The sequence below is a fragment of the Fundulus heteroclitus genome, unplaced genomic scaffold (assembly GCF_011125445.2).
Source record: "Fundulus heteroclitus isolate FHET01 unplaced genomic scaffold, MU-UCD_Fhet_4.1 scaffold_44, whole genome shotgun sequence".
In the NCBI taxonomy this organism is placed as follows: domain Eukaryota; kingdom Metazoa; phylum Chordata; class Actinopteri; order Cyprinodontiformes; family Fundulidae; genus Fundulus; species Fundulus heteroclitus.
The window spans coordinates 2,553,421-2,569,137 of record NW_023396857.1 but is presented as its reverse complement, the minus strand read 5'-3'; the positions used below and the strand labels follow the sequence as shown (position 1 = coordinate 2,569,137).

General features: G+C 47.5%; 1 protein-coding gene across 1 annotated transcript in view; it reads left to right on the top strand.

Annotated features, from left to right (window-relative positions):
- Positions 1–15,195, top strand: part of si:ch211-137a8.2 (SPEC and KASH domain-containing protein) — a 29,989-nt gene extending 14,794 nt beyond the window's left edge. Inside the window, exons 3-13 of the mRNA XM_036131583.1 lie at positions 1,046–1,196; positions 5,940–6,122; positions 6,306–6,440; positions 7,114–7,308; positions 7,700–7,826; positions 7,896–8,078; positions 8,947–9,059; positions 10,591–10,815; positions 13,566–13,691; positions 13,793–13,848; positions 13,937–15,195. Coding sequence (XP_035987476.1) covers positions 1,046–1,196; positions 5,940–6,122; positions 6,306–6,440; positions 7,114–7,308; positions 7,700–7,826; positions 7,896–8,078; positions 8,947–9,059; positions 10,591–10,815; positions 13,566–13,691; positions 13,793–13,848; positions 13,937–14,108 — 1,666 coding nt within the window. The 3' untranslated portion in view covers positions 14,109–15,195. The remainder of the gene's footprint in view (positions 1–1,045; positions 1,197–5,939; positions 6,123–6,305; positions 6,441–7,113; positions 7,309–7,699; positions 7,827–7,895; positions 8,079–8,946; positions 9,060–10,590; positions 10,816–13,565; positions 13,692–13,792; positions 13,849–13,936) is intronic.
- Positions 15,196–15,717: the final 522 nt, after the last annotated feature.

Genomic DNA, 15,717 nt, shown 5'->3' with positions numbered 1-15,717 from the left:
TTTACGGTATTAAAATAAAGCCAAACGTGCTACTTCCCCTGTTCATGTTTTTTTGCTGCTGCGGTCTCTCTCAGCTGTTTGTTTGTCAAGTTAGTGTGAGAGCTGAGTGGGCGGGCCAGGCTGAGCCTGCGTGCTGATTGGCTGGCGCCGCTGAGCCATGTACGAGAGGGGAGGGGGAGCAGGAGAGTGCTGCCGTGAGCCTGCTGACTGACACTGACTGAAAGCATGTGAGCAACATGCGTTAATGCGCGATAAAATAAATATCGCCGTTAATAGTCTAATGATTTAACGCGAAATTAACGCGTTAACTTACCCCTAAATATAATACAAAGCAACATATCAAACTAGATAACTGATGTTCAGCATATGAAGGTAAAAAAACAAAGTCATGTGCAAAAGCAGCAAGAACGAATTCTTCTCTCATTAACTCGGACTTCTCCCTAGTGACCACTTCAGAAAATTTCAGGTCCTCATGTAAGTAATGACTGATGGTATAAACGTCTTCAGGTCAGATAAATTAAAAAACAGATCAACCAAATCTAAGGATCGCAAAACAGAGTTTCCTCTCCTGGAATTAAAAACCATGTTCCCTCTTCAAAAAAAGGATCAAAGGTGCCGAAGCATCAGGTGTGAAGCATTCTGAGTTTAAAGATAAATGTATCGGTTCTGGTTCTGACTGCTTTCAGAAGGTTAGGAACCAGCCAAATGAAACCCTCAGTCTAACTTGAGGAACCTCAACCTTTTTATCCTTATTTTTAGAGAATAAAAGCTTTTAATCACGTGATTCTAGTTTGCTCACTATTCTTGATGCTCACAGTTGTCCTTAAACTGCGTCCATCAGTTGATTGGCCGGCAGCAGATGTGCTAATTGTTGCAGGTAACTGTTCAGGTGGGCGCAGCTCACGCTGCAGACCATGTCTGCTGTATTTTGTGCACAAACGCCTGATCTGATCCTTCTTCTCACACAGCTGGAGCCTTTAATCTGGTCTCCACTGTTTCATTCAGGAAAGTTCCCAGGACTTGAGTTTTCTCTGCTCCTCTGCAGGTTGGAAAGGAAATGGGAGCTCTGGCACGAGTTTATGAAGGAACACGGCCGGCTGGATGGCTGGCTGCAGTCGGCTGAGCGGGCCGTCGGCTCGGTGAACCTCGCTCACGTGACCTACGGAGCCTCCAAGGAGGAGCTGGGCAAGTTTGAGGTGAGGAGGAACGAGCAGGATGTTAACGGTTCTGGATGTTAACGGTTCTGAATGTTAATGGTCCGTCCGTCCGTCCGTCCGTCTTCCGCTTATCCGGGGTCGGGTGGCGGGGGTAGCAGCTTCAGTAGGGAGGCCCAGACGTCCCTCTCCCCGGCCACTTGGGCCAGCTCCTCAGGAGGAACCCCAAGGCGTTCCCAGGCCAGCCGGGAGACATAGTCCCTCCAGCGTGTCCTGGGTCTTCCCCTGGGCCTCCTCCCGGTGGGACGTGCCCGGAACACCTCACCAGGGAGGCGTCCAGGAGGCATCCTGACCAGATGCCCGAGCCACCTCACCTGGCTCCTCTGGACGTGGAGGAGCAGCGGCTCTACTCTGAGTTCTCCCCGGATGACTGAGCTCCTCACCCTATCTCTAAGGGAGAGCCCAGACACACTACGGAGAAAACTCATTTCAGCCGCTTGTATCCGGGATCTCGTTCTTTCGGTCACGACCCAAAGCTCGTGACCATAGATGAGGGTAGGAACGTAGATCGAGCGGTAAATCCAGAGCTTCGCCTTTTGGCTCAGCTCTCTCTTTACCACAACGGATCGGTACAGCGCCCGCTTCACAGCAGATGCTGCACCAATCCTCCTGTCCATCTCCCGCTCCATCTTCCCCTCATTCGTGAACAAGACCCCAAGATACTTGAACTCCTCCACTAGGGGCAGCACATTCTCCCCAACCCGGAGAAGGCTCTCTACCCTTTTCCGGTTCAAGACCATGGTCTCGGATTTGGAGGCACTGATTTTCATCCCGGCCGCTTCGCACTCGGCTGCGAACCGCTCCAGTGAGAGCTGTAGATCACGCCCTGATGAAGCCAATAGGACCACGTCATCCGCGAATAGCAGAGACGCAATCCTAAGGTCACCAAAGCGGATCCCCTCAACACCTTGGCTGCGCCTAGAAATTCTGTCCATAAAAGTTATGAACAGAATCGGTGACAAAGGGCAGCCTTGGTGGAGTCCAACTCTCACCGGAAACGAGTCCGACTTACTGCCGGCAATGTTAATGGTTCTGGATGTTAACGGTTCTGGATGTTAACGGTTCTGGATGGTTCTGGATGTTAACGGTTCAGGATGTTAATGGTTCTGGATGTTAATGGTTCTGGATGTTAATGGTTCTGGATGTTAACGGTTCAGGATGTTAACGGTTCTGAATGGTTCTGGATGTTAACGGTTCAGGATGTTAACGGTTCTGGATGTTAATGGTTCTGGATTTTAATGGTTCTGGATGTTAACGGTTCTGGATGTTAATTGTTCTGGATGTTAACGGTTCTGGATGTTAACGGTTCTGGATGTTAATGGTTCAGGATGTTAATGGTTCTGGATGTTAATGGTTCAGGATGTTAATGGTTCTGGATGTTAACGGTTCTGGATGTTAACGGTTCAGGATGTTAACGGTTCAGGATGTTAACGGTTCTGGATGTTAACGGTTCTGACTGGTTCAGGATGTTAATGGTTCTGGATGTTAACGGTTCTGGATATTAACGGTTCAGGATGTTAACGGTTCAGGATGTTAACGGTTCAGGATGTTAACGGTTCTGAATGATAACGGTTCTGGATGTTAACGGTTCAGGATGTTAACGGTTCAGGATGTTAACGGTTCTGGATGTTAACGGTTCTGGATGTTAACGGTTCTGAATGGTTCTGGATGTTAACGGTTCTGGATGTAAACGGTTCTGGATGTTAACGGTTCAGGATGTTAACGGTTCAGGATGTTAACGGTTCAGGATGTTAACGGTTCTGGATGTTAACGGTTCTGGATGTTAACGGTTCTGGATGTTAACGGTTCTGAATGGTTCTGGATGTTAACGGTTCAGGATGTTAACGGTTCAGGATGTTAACGGTTCTGAATGGTTCTGGATGTTAACGGTTCAGGATGTTAACGGTTCTGGATGTTAACGGTTCTGGATGTTAACGGTTCTGGATTTTAATGGTTCTGGATTTTAATGGTTCTGGATGTTAACGGTTCTGGATGTTAATTGTTCTGGATGTTAACGGTTCTGGATGTTAACGGTTCTGGATGTTAACGGTTCTGGATGTTAACGGTTCAGGATGTTAACGGTTCAGGATGTTAACGGTTCAGGATGTTAACGGTTCAGGATGTTAACGGTTCAGGATGTTAACGGTTCTGGATGTTAACGGTTCAGGATGTTAACGGTTCTGAATGGTTCTGGATGTTAACGGTTCAGGATGTTAACGGTTCTGGATGTTAACGGTTCTGGATGTTAACGGTTCTGGATGTTAACGGTTCTGGATTTTAATGGTTCTGGATTTTAATGGTTCTGGATGTTAACGGTTCTGGATGTTAATTGTTCTGGATGTTAATTGTTCTGGATGTTAACGGTTCTGGATGTTAATGGTTCTGGATGTTAACGGTTCTGGATATTAACGGTTCAGGATGTTAACGGTTCTGAATGGTTCTGGATGTTAACGGTTCAGGATGTTAACGGTTCAGGATGTTAACGGTTCTGGATTTTAATGGTTCTGGATGTTAACGGTTCAGGATGTTAACGGTTCTGAATGATAACGGTTCAGGATGTTAATGGTTCAGGATGTTAACGGTTCTGGATGTTAACGGTTCTGGATGTTAACGGTTCTGGATGTTAACGGTTCTGGATGTTAACGGTTCTGGATGGTTCTGGATGTTAACGGTTCAGGATGTTAACGGTTCAGGATGTTAACGGTTCTGAATGGTTCTGGATGTTAACGGTTCTGGATGTTAACGGTTCAGGATGTTAACGGTTCAGGATGTTAACGGTTCAGGATGTTAACGGTTCAGGATGTTAACGGTTCTGGATTTTAATGGTTCTGGATTTTAATGGTTCTGGATGTTAACGGTTCAGGATGTTAACGGTTCAGGATGTTAACGGTTCTGGATGTTAACGGTTCAGGATGTTAACGGTTCTGAATGGTTCTGGATGTTAACGGTTCTGGATTTTAATGGTTCAGGATGTTAACGGTTCAGGATGTTAACGGTTCTGGATGTTAACGGTTCAGGATGTTAACGGTTCTGAATGGTTCTGGATGTTAACGGTTCAGGATGTTAACGGTTCTGGATGTTAACGGTTCTGGATGTTAACTGTTCTGGATTTTAATGGTTCTGGATGTTAACGGTTCTGGATGTTAACGGTTCTGGATGTTAATGGTTCTGGATGTTAATGGTTCTGGATGTTAACGGTTCTGGATGTTAACGGTTCTGGATGTTAACGGTTCTGGATATTAACGGTTCTGGATGTTAACGGTTCAGGATGTTAACGGTTCTGGATGTTAATGGTTCAGGATGTTAACGGTTCTGAATGGTTCAGGATGTTAACGGTTCTGAATGGTTCTGGATGTTAATGGTTCAGGATGTTAACGGTTCTGAATGGTTCAGGATGTTAACGGTTCTGAATGGTTCTGGATGTTAACGGTTCAGGATGTTAACGGTTCTGGATGTTAACGGTTCTGAATGGTTCTGGATGTTAACGGTTCTGGATGTTAACGGTTCTGGATGTTAACGGTTCTGAATGGTTCAGGATGTTAATGGTTCAGGATGTTAATTGTTCTGGATGTTAACGGATCTGGATGTTAACGGATCTGGATGTTAACGGTTCTGGATGTTAACGGTTCTGGATGGTTCTGGATGTTAACGGTTCTGGATGTTAACGGTTCTGGATGTTAACGGTTCTGAATGGTTCAGGATGTTAATGGTTCAGGATGTTAATGGTTCTGGATGTTAACGGATCTGGATGTTAACGGTTCTGGATGTTAACGGTTCTGGATGTTAACGGTTCTGGATGTTAACGGTTCTGAATGGTTCTGGATGTTAACGGTTCTGGATGTTAACGGTTCTGGATGTTAACGGTTCTGAATGGTTCAGGATGTTAATGGTTCAGGATGTTAATTGTTCTGGATGTTAATGGTTCAGGATGTTAACGGATCTGGATGTTAACGGTTCTGGATGTTAACGGTTCTGAATGGTTCAGGATGTTAATGGTTCAGGATGTTAATTGTTCTGGATGTTAATGGTTCTGGATGTTAACGGTTCAGGATGTTAACGGATCTGGATGTTAACGGTTCTGAATGGTTCAGGATGTTAATGGTTCAGGATGTTAATTGTTCTGGATGTTAATGGTTCTGGATGTTAACGGTTCAGGATGTTAACGGTTCTGGATATTAACGGTTCTGGATGTTAATGGTTCTGGATGTTAACGGTTCTGACTGGTTCTGGATGTTAATGGTTCTGGATGTTAACGGTTCAGGATGTTAACGGTTCAGGATGTTAACGGTTCTGAATGGTTCTGGATGTTAACGGTTCTGAATGGTTCAGGATGTTAACGGTTCTGAATGGTTCAGGATGTTAACGGTTCTGGATGTTAACGGTTCAGGATGTTAACGGTTCTGAATGTTTCTGGATGTTAACGGTTCAGGATGTTAACGGTTCTGGATGTTAACGGTTCTGGATGTTAACGGTTCTGACTTCACTGTTAGCTGCTCGGCTTGTTGCTTTTTCTTTTTATCAAGTTAGAAACACAGTTTAGAACCTGCAGCACTTTAAAAAGATTTATTTGTGGCAGACTTCTTTTGATACACCTTATGCACCAAATTATCATCATTATATTATGGTTAAAAAAGCTTTAAATAACTAATTAAACGCCCTGGTTTAACATCCATGGCCATGATGGGTAGATGCTGATGATGCTGCTCTTTTTGTGATGGTGTCCAGAGGTTACGACGTGAGGCGGGGTCTCAGCTCATCCAGCTGGACAGCCTGACCCGGAGGAACCGCACCCTGACCCGGATCTTTCAGGGGACCATGCAGGCTCGGCTGCTGGCGTCGGCTCGGGAATGCGGCCACCGATGGGACGAGGTGAAGGCCAAACTGGAGACCACTGCAGGACGACTGCAGGTCAGCTCTGGTTCATTGATTTACCTCCTGCTCACGTCTAAACCGTCTCCTTTTATTCACTATTATCTGACAGGATGAAAATGAATAGACATCCTTCTACACGTGTCTTAGAATCACAATTTAAAGGCTTTTGAGACAAAGTTGATTTTGAATTAAAAGCTGGATCTGCCGTTTCTCCGTCAGCGCTTCGTCTCAGAGTGGGAGGACTTTGAAGCGGAGCGGGAGGAGCTGGCGCTCTGGTTGGCTGACATGGACGCTCGTCTGACGGAGATAGATCACATGGCTGGAAACAACTGTGAGAAGCTGCGGCAGCTTCAGGTGTGTGCTTCTTTAGCTGTGGGAGAAAAACAGCAGCGTTCAGATGGTTTCCTTCACAGAACATCAGAACGTTCCCTCAGCTGTCTGAGATCCAGAGACGATCTGGGATCAGACCTTCTGTCTGCAGAACCAGAACCGTTCATGTTCGTTCTCCATTATCTGCTGAACCAGAACCGTTCATGTTCGTTCTCCATTATCTGCTGAACCAGAACCGTTCATGTTCGTTCTCCATTATCTGATGGACCAGAACCGTTCATGTTCGTTCTCCATTATCTGATGGACCAGAACCGTTCATGTTCGTTCTCCATTATCTGATGGACCAGAACCATTCATGTTCGTTCTCCATTATCTGCTGAACAAGAACCGTTCATGTTCGTTCTCCATTATCTGCTGAACCAGAACCGTTCATGTTCGTTCTCCATTATCTGATGGACCTGAGACCAAGATCTGACCGCAGGAAGCTGGAGAAAAGTTTGCTTTTAGTGGTGTGGCAGCGATATCATGAGTCGGGTTCCTGTTCCCGTCTCAGCATCATTTTCTGCAGCTGATGTGGATTCAGTCTGAGTGACCCGTCTGTCTGCTCAGTCCTTCCTGTCTGTCTGCTCAGTCCTGCCTGTCTGTCTGCTCAGTCCTGCCCGTCTGTCTGCTCAGTCCTTCCCGTCTGTCTGCTCAGTCCTTCCAGCAGTCGGTGTGTGAGAACTCGGGCCGTGTGAACGACCTGCTGCAGCGTGGCGAGGAGCTGATCCAGCGCTGCGAGGCCGCCGACGCGCAGACGGTGGAGCGCCGCCTGCTGGAGCTGCTGCGTCGCTGCAGCTACGTCTACAACAACATCGCTCGGACTCACACGCGGCTCCTCAGCATGAGACTGGTAAACCTAGCTCTCCTCCTCACTGGCCTCACCGAGCGCTTCACGCAGATCGCCGGGGGCCGTTTTGTCCTGAAACTGGGAGTGTGAGCCCGTTGATTACAGGGAGGTAGCTCGTTAGTCTGGGAGAAACGTGGAGTAAACGAGGTCTGGTGCTGGAAAGTAAACCACAGGTGGCTCAGCTTCATCAGTAAAGCATCCATTCATGGTCTGTCTGCCGTTAACAAGCTTCAAAGAGTCCAGACTGGAAGGTTCAATCACTGGGACTGTTAATCACATAATGGACCAATTAAATTAGGACTGGGCTGGCGTACCTTGTAGTTTTTACTTGTGGCTCTAAATGTTCCTGAAACATCTGAATCAGCGCTGATGATGATGATGATTTCTCCTGCAGGTCTTTGAGGAGGACTGGATTCTGTCCCGGGCCTCAGACTCTGGCTGTCCCTCAGAATCTGTGCATGAAGACGGAGTCTTTGAGAAAAACCACCTGGACCTCGCTTCTGTTCCAGCTCCACTCAGAGGTGAACCTCATCTCCAGCGACTCTAGCTGTTAGCTTGACCAAAAAACACAGAGATCTTTCTCCAAACAGCAGATGTCAGGCCGTCTGTGAGCCCAGCACCGACCCAGCTGTCCCGTCCACCCTCGCCTCCTCCGTCCTCCCCGTCCTCTCCTACCCATGAGCACTTGGGGCTGGAGTGGGACCCCTCGGTGGACATCGGCCGCTCGGTCTCTCATGACGACGCAGACTCTTCGTACTTCAGCGCCTGCACAGGTAGGAAGCTTCACCGTGTCTCTCAGGTCTACTGGGAACCCAAAGGTCCTCGGTCTAGTGACGTTCTCCAGCTCCTCCTGGAGGGTCCGTGGTGTTCCTGTGAAGGTGGATGTTCTCCACCTTCACAGCTCTGGGAGCGCCCTCCCACAGGGCTGAACCCGGCAGTAACCTTATTTTTAAGAAATATCATGTGAAAAAGGAAGTTTATCTGTAGCACATTTCAGTAACAAGACAATTCAAAGTGCTGAAGAGGAGAACATCAGAAAATAAACCGTCTCAGTGGAACCATAGCAGCAGGTAGATCTATCAGACAAACTAAAACATTAATGTTTAAAGGCAGCTCTTTAAACATTAAAGGAACTCAGAGTTTCTGCTGATTTCCAGTTTTCTGGGAGTTTGTTCCAGATTAGTGGAGCATAGGAACTAAATGCTGCTTCTCCATGTCTGGTTCTGGTTCTGGTTCTGCAGAGCAGGCTGGAGCCAGAAGACCTGAGTGGTCTGATAACAAGTCTGTGATGTCAGTGGCTCCTGGTGTGTTTTTGGATCCAGAGTTTTCCCCAGAAAAGGAGCTAACCTGGCGCTAGGTGTCCTGCTGGGTTTCAGGAGGACGGCTACGTCCTGCAGCTCCAAGGAGGGGCGCAGCATGGACGTGTGCGTCACGCTAACAGCTAGCATGTTAGCTTATGTAGACCGGGAGGTTTTCTCCCAGACGGGAACTTCACTGACCGTTTTATCCGGGTATTTAAACAGGCGGGGTGGGGTGGGGTGGGGTAGGGGGGGGGGGCACCAGGCCCCAGGCTTTACTCAACCCGTCTCACTGAAGTCTGCAGACGCCACCAGGGTTCTTCTTGTTTTTCCTTCTCTGCAGGTCTGTGTCACAGAGAGGAGACCAAGAGGATGAGCTACCTCAGCTCCTTTGACTCTCGCTCTGACATCAGCGCTGACATCACTGCTGACATCACCAACCAGGAAGCAGCTCTGGTGAGTTAAATGATCCTGAACTTTATAACCAAAGCAAAAGAAATCAAAGGGGAAATGTCGGTTATTGGATCTGCACAGGAACATCAAACTGCTGCCGCCTTGGTGTTAATCTGAGACAAAACGCCGCTCCGACTTAAAGTCTTCCTCATTTTATATTATTTATGTTTACAACATCTTTCTTTGCTGGTTTAGAAACGTAAAGATGAATTCATCTGTTACTGCAGCAGCAGAATCGCACATCTAAGTGCATCTGATCAGCAGAGGACAAATCCCTGTAATTATATCTGAATATTTCCTGATAATTCCATAAAATACATTTCACTAAAGGATTTTTAAGTTTGATTTTAGGTTTTTAATGTAATTTTAATTAATAATGCATAAGTTTCTGTTTCTTTGGGGTGCAAATGTGACAGAGATCCATTTTTCTCAGCCACTCTTCAAAATGGGTAAGACAAGAGAACGGGAGTGCTGATCTTCATCCTTCAGGAAAACAGCTTTAGTCCAAACCGTCAATCATGATATCTGCAGACTTTACCATCCAAAAAGACATTTTGCCCCCAGTTAAGAAAAATGAAACTCGTTCAGAGCCGCAAATGTTGTGATCTTTTCAATAAAGACAAGTTATAATTTTTTATAAAGATCTACTGTAAGAAACATGTTGTCATTTTTAATTATACCACAGTCTGAGTGAATCCTCAATTCTGATTGGCTGCAGGGTGTCCGTTTAAAAGTGTTTTAGGACACCTTTAAAAAAGTTCTGGTCAAATATCCTGGTTGTAAATTATTGTGCTGACTCAAACGTTAACTCAGCCGCTTCCTGTGAAAAACGTACGATTTTTACCAGTGGAAAAAAACATAAAATTATTAATAATTGATTGGATGGAGGATGGAGGATGTGTGATGCTGTGGGGTCCAGTTGGAGAGCATGGAAATGTTCAGCAGGAACATGAGGTCACATCAGCCCAGAAATGGTCCATCAGGTTCTAAACCTCCTTCAGGGACCGTCCAGACCTGGAGAACCTCAGAGGAGCTCCATAGATGTTCTCAGGTTGCATTCCTTCAGTTTTTTAGTGTGAGATCATTAAAGATGAATCAGTGAAGTTACTGCTGGTGTGGAAACGCCTGCGTTCACCCTGAGGAGCAAAGACCTTCTGCTGGAGCTTTCAGTGGGACCTTAGAGGCTGCAGGTCCTCAGGCAGGCTGTAGACCTGCTGAGGTGACGCAACCAAAGGTCACGTCTGGTATATTTCTGTCTGAAGCTGCGTGAAATGATGCAGAGTTTGGTTTTGAGGCGGCGACTCTAATCCGTTGCGTCTGAGAGGAAGTGGTCAAAGATTTTAGGAGCTGTGTGGAAACTTTGGTGCAGAGCTGAAACCAGAACTGTGGTTCGGTTCTGGAGCCGCTTGTCAAAGAGCGCATTATAAAAATCTGATATTTCTGTTCATAAATGTATGAAGCGCCGTGACTGTCTGGTAAAAAACCTTTAAAACAGCCTCAAATCTGGACCTTAACCTAGAGTTCTTCTCTGCAGAGTCCTCAGGAATGGACGGACCGCACAGAACCAGCTTTGTTCTCACCTGGGGCCACCAGGCAGGAGGAGGACCAATGGACCGCCTCCACTCCTGAAGGAGACCTCAACCAGCCAATGAGGTTCGACGGTGGGCGGGTCACGGCGTGGCTGAGGGTCCAAAGCTCCGCCCCTGCAGAGAACGCCACTTCCTGTTCCAGAGCGGTGCAGACAGACGGAGACGTGAAGGTGGGTTTACGCAGTGATCCGACGGCATGTGTGCCGGTTCTGAAACGGGTTCTGATTTAACCCTAAATGGTGGAGCCAGTTTGGGTTTGAACCGGACCTTAAACCCAACCTGCTCAGTGTCCAGTGTTGGTTCTGATGATGTTCTGATAATGAAGGCTGGATCTCTGGATCGGACTGGACCATCACCTTGGTTTGGATCAGCCGGTTCTGTTTGGGCTGTGGTTCAGACGCTGAGTGGGTTCCTGAGCCGTCTGGACCCTGATCCTAACCTACAGGTTTTGGACCGCATAGATTTAGTTGAGATCCTGAAACCGTCTCAGTTTGTGCTTGACTCCAGTTTAGTCTTTGAGTTCTGGGTCGATCCGGTTCTGGTTATATGACCGGTTCTGTTCACGGCTCATTAAACCTCGCTGATCTTCTGCTGCTTGGTTGAAGTTGTGAATGAGCCGGAGCCCACAGATGGTGCTCTGGTCCTGGACCGGCTGTCTGGTTCTGATCACAGAGGAGCTTTTCCAGTTTCAGGGTCCAGATCCTGAGGGTAGGAACCATTAAACGGTTCCTGGGTCAGATTTCTGATCAGTCGCTCGGTACGGCTGAAAGCATCTAGCTGTTCTCCTCTCGCTGCTGCAGCGCTGCGATCACAGGAAGAATCCATAAAGTCCAGATTTAGGCATCAGGTCTGCTTTGAGAGGAACTCTCTGGCCTCTTTCCCTCCTTCTGTGGTTTTAAACCAGCCCAGATCATCTTCTTCTTCTTCTTGAAGGACATTTTTGCTTTTTGCAGATGTTCTGATCAAAGTTGACCAGGACATATAATCCAGAATAATTTCTGACACCAGCCAGTAAATGTTTACTGGTTTCAGGCTGGACTCTGCATGAAGACATGATCTGTGATGCTTTGATGTCTTTGGCCTGATTTAACTGGATGGTTCTGGTTCTGGTTCCTAATTAGTGGATTGTTGTAGAGAAGGAAATCTAAAGAAAGCGTTTTTTCTCATCAGTTCTTCTCAACTCGTTCCTATTGTCTGGTGACATTACACCTGAAGGCTTGTCCTCATGGTCACACCTTCATGGGACATTCAGGCTTCCGTAGTTCTGCTTTCTGCAGGAAACATTTCCAGACTTTGTTGTTCTCATGAGGAACATCCAGTCAGGAAGTCCTTTGGTGCCGCTCGTTTGTACACACCCAATCAGCTAGGACTCCATCATCTTGGTAACTCTGTTTCCCACCAACCCAGATCTCCAAATCCAATATGGCTGCCATGTGTATAAAACCCAGTGATGGCTGAAGGAAGAGGCCGTTGGTTTCATTTGGTGTCCCACCATCTGTGAACGTGTTCATGGTCGAGTGTTTGAAAGGAGAAATGGAGAAATTCCAGATTTTGTCTTTTTGTATCCTGGTCAATGAATGAAACCAGCGGCGGCTCAGCGGCGGCAGAAATGTTCAGGCAGGTGTCGGTTCATCGGTCACCCTCAGGATGGATCTCCATGCCAGGTCTGGTGGGGTGAGGAGGATCATAAACCATCTATGTAACATAACTTACGCTGTTGTACTTGGAGGAGGATGAGTGTTGAATAAATCGTTCTGGTACGGAGGTGGAAGCATCATCCTAAGGGACTGCTGAGGCTATGGGATTATTTATCTGATGAGCCCAGAGGATTATCTCTCAGGAGACGGTTCTTCCAGCAACACTGACACAAAACACGTCATGAGTCCAAAGAAGTAGAGGCTGTCAGTGTTTGTCAGGTTCATTCAGGATTATTGGTTCTGTCTCCACATCAAGTGTCCAACATTTAAATCAGCTCACTTATAATTAGTGTTGCAGCAATACCAGTATGGGACGGGCCCTGATCCAGCACTACTACTACTTATAACTGATCTGTTTAGTTACTAACCACACTGAATCAGCAGGAGATTACACAATCATTGCTTAGATGCATTAGGCTGAAATCTGTCCAATCAGTCCAACCGTTAGAATCTGTCCAATCAGGGTCAGTCTGCCCGTTAGAATCCGTCCAATCAGGGTCAGTCTGCCCGTTAGAATCCGTCCAATCAGGGTCAGTCTGCCTGTTAGAATCTGTCCAATCAGGGTCAGTCTACCCGTTAGAATCTGTCCAATCAGGGTCAGTCTACCCGTTAGAATCTGTCCAATCAGGGTCAGTCTACCCGTTAGAATCTGTCCAATCAGGGTCAGTCTACCCGTTAGAATCTGTCCAATCAGGGTCAGTCTACCCGTTAGAATCTGTCCAATCAGGGTCAGTCTACCCGTTAGAATCTGTCCAATCAGGGTCAGTCTACCCGTTAGAATCTGTCCAATCAGGGTCAGTCTACCCGTTAGAATCTGTCCAATCAGGGTCAGTCTACCCGTTAGAATCTGTCCAATCAGAGTCAGTCTGCTCGTTAGAATCCGTCCAATCAGGGTCAGTCTGCCCGTTAGAATCTGTCCAATCAGAGTCAGTCTGCCCGTTAGAATCTGTCCAATCAGAGTCAGTCTACCCGTTAGAATCTGTCCAATCAGGGTCAGTCTACCCGTTAGAATCTGTCCAATCAGGGTCAGTCTACCCGTTAGAATCTGTCCAATCAGGGTCAGTCTACCCGTTAGAATCTGTCCAATCAGGGTCAGTCTACCCGTTAGAATCTGTCCAATCAGGGTCAGTCTACCCGTTAGAATCCGTCCAATCAGGGTCAGTCTGCCTGTTAGAATCCGTCCAATCAGGGCTTTACATTTCTGCATGCCTCCATGTGTTCAGCACGGTGAGGACGGACTCCACGCTGACGCTCTGAACCAGAGGCGCCTTCCTCTTCCTGCGCCGTCGGGATCTTCGTGGGGCCTGGAAGGAGAAGCCGGTGCTGGTTACCTGCCGTCACCTGTACAGGTGAGTGCGCCCTGCGGGTTGGCTGTCAGCAGGAAGCCTGGCAGCGTGTGGTGTTCATCAGAGGATCTGCATCCTGGCAGCATTTTCTTTGTGCTCCTCAGGATGAAGATGAGCTGCTGTGCTGTGAGGATGAGGAGCAGCGTCTGTCTGAGCGGAGGTGAGAAAGCTGCTCTCCTTTTTATCTCTGCTGAATGAACAGAATCAGAACCAGAACCAGAACCTGTTCCTGCTGTGTTCGCCTCCAGCAGCAGACCCTCCTCTTCATCAGCGCTCCTCTACCTCCTCCTGGCGGCGGTGCTGGCTCTGCTGGCCAGCCTGGTCTGGGTGGCCTCTGAGCCTCCCTGCCAGCGGAGCAGCAGGATGCCGCGCTCCTTCCACCTCACCCTCAACTACGTCAACGGGCCCCCGCCGACCTGAAGCCCGGCTCAGCGACCCGCTGGAACCACCTTCTCCTCCTGGTGGTCGGTTCTGGTCCTCCTGAAACTGAACTGCGGTCCTTTAGTTTCTGCCGTTCAGGCTTCACAGCGCAGCGCCCGGTCCGACCGTCATTTCTGGGTTAGATGCAACGTTCCTGCTGCTGCGGTTTGAACCCAAAGATCCAAACGGACCGGTCCGTCTTCTCCAGGTTCCCCTGAAGCCCGTTTTCCTCCTGGGATTCTTCCCGTCTGCAGGTTCCTGATAGAGATCTGCAGCAGCCGGACTTCTGCAGACGTCCGGTTGGCAGCGGAAAGCTAGAACCTGATGTAAATGTTCTGTTAGAACCTGATGTAAATGTTCTGTTAGAACCTGATGTAAATGTTCTGCAGGACTTTTGGGTCCAGATAGTTCTGTATCACCCAGACAGAGAAAACATGATTTAACGTTTTGTTCTGTAAAGCAGCCAGTTGGGTTCCTGCTTCTTCTGCAGGACACCCATGCATCTGCAGTTCTGAGCGACCCAGTTTGAAGACAGTCAGCCGTCCTCTTGGTCCATCTGCATGTAAACATTTACTGACGGATGTAAACGACGCGTCTTGTACTGAATCAGTTGCATCATGGGAGTTGTTTTAGGGGGCGGAGTCAGTTTGACGGCGCTGGGGACGGTTTCATGGAACCAGGTTGTTGGGTTCAGTCTGCAGAGACCTGAACCGGGTCAGCGCGCTCCTCCTTTAAACCCGGGGGCGTCTGTTTGGATCTTTGGGTTCAGAACCTGATGGGATGTTGTGGAAAACTTGCTGGAATCAGACTTCCTGGTTGTTTTCCCGCCGTCCCTCACAGCCGTTAAGTTGAGGCTGAAGGCAGAAAAACGGACCTCTGCTCGTTTTTCTGCCTTCAGCCTCGTTTTCTTAATCAAATCTGCACATTTAGAGTTTTTGAAATTCAAACATTGAATTTGTCTCAGGGAGAGATTCCCGTCAGGAAGATAAAATATTTGTTAAATCTGATTAAAAATACTATTTTTCATACTGAACATTTCCCTTTTTTTAAATGATTTTTTTGTAAATGAAGAGAAAAATGATCCTGAATCTTCAGAATTTTCCTGTTTTTCTAAACGAATAAAATGAAAGAAATCAAGCGGCTGAGTTTTAACGTCTTCCTGTTTTTCCTGGAGGGGCTCAGCAGGAAGGAAGCAGAACCGGTAACGGTTCTGTTTGGGCCGACCGCTTCAGAACAGTCCGGTTCTGGACCGTTTGTATCATCCAGAGGAAATAACAGCGTCTTTATTAATGAACCACAGCAGATGACCCGATCTAAGCGGTACCACCAGGGTTCTGTGGTACCGGGACCCGAGGCTCGGTGAGCGCTGAAGGTGGCCACAGTCAAAGAAAAGGTCCAACCAATCGATCACAGAATCATTGATCAGATTAAAGCTGCTGAGCTGCTCAGAACCGCTTCATGTCCGCTGATCTGTGGGTCCAGCAGAGAACCGTCCAGAACCATCAGCACCGGCCCAGTTTGAGTTTTAGCGACAACGACAAATAAAAACGATGGAAGAATACTGGAGAAAAATCTGGGTTTACTGCAGTTTTTAAATGTGTCCAGAGTA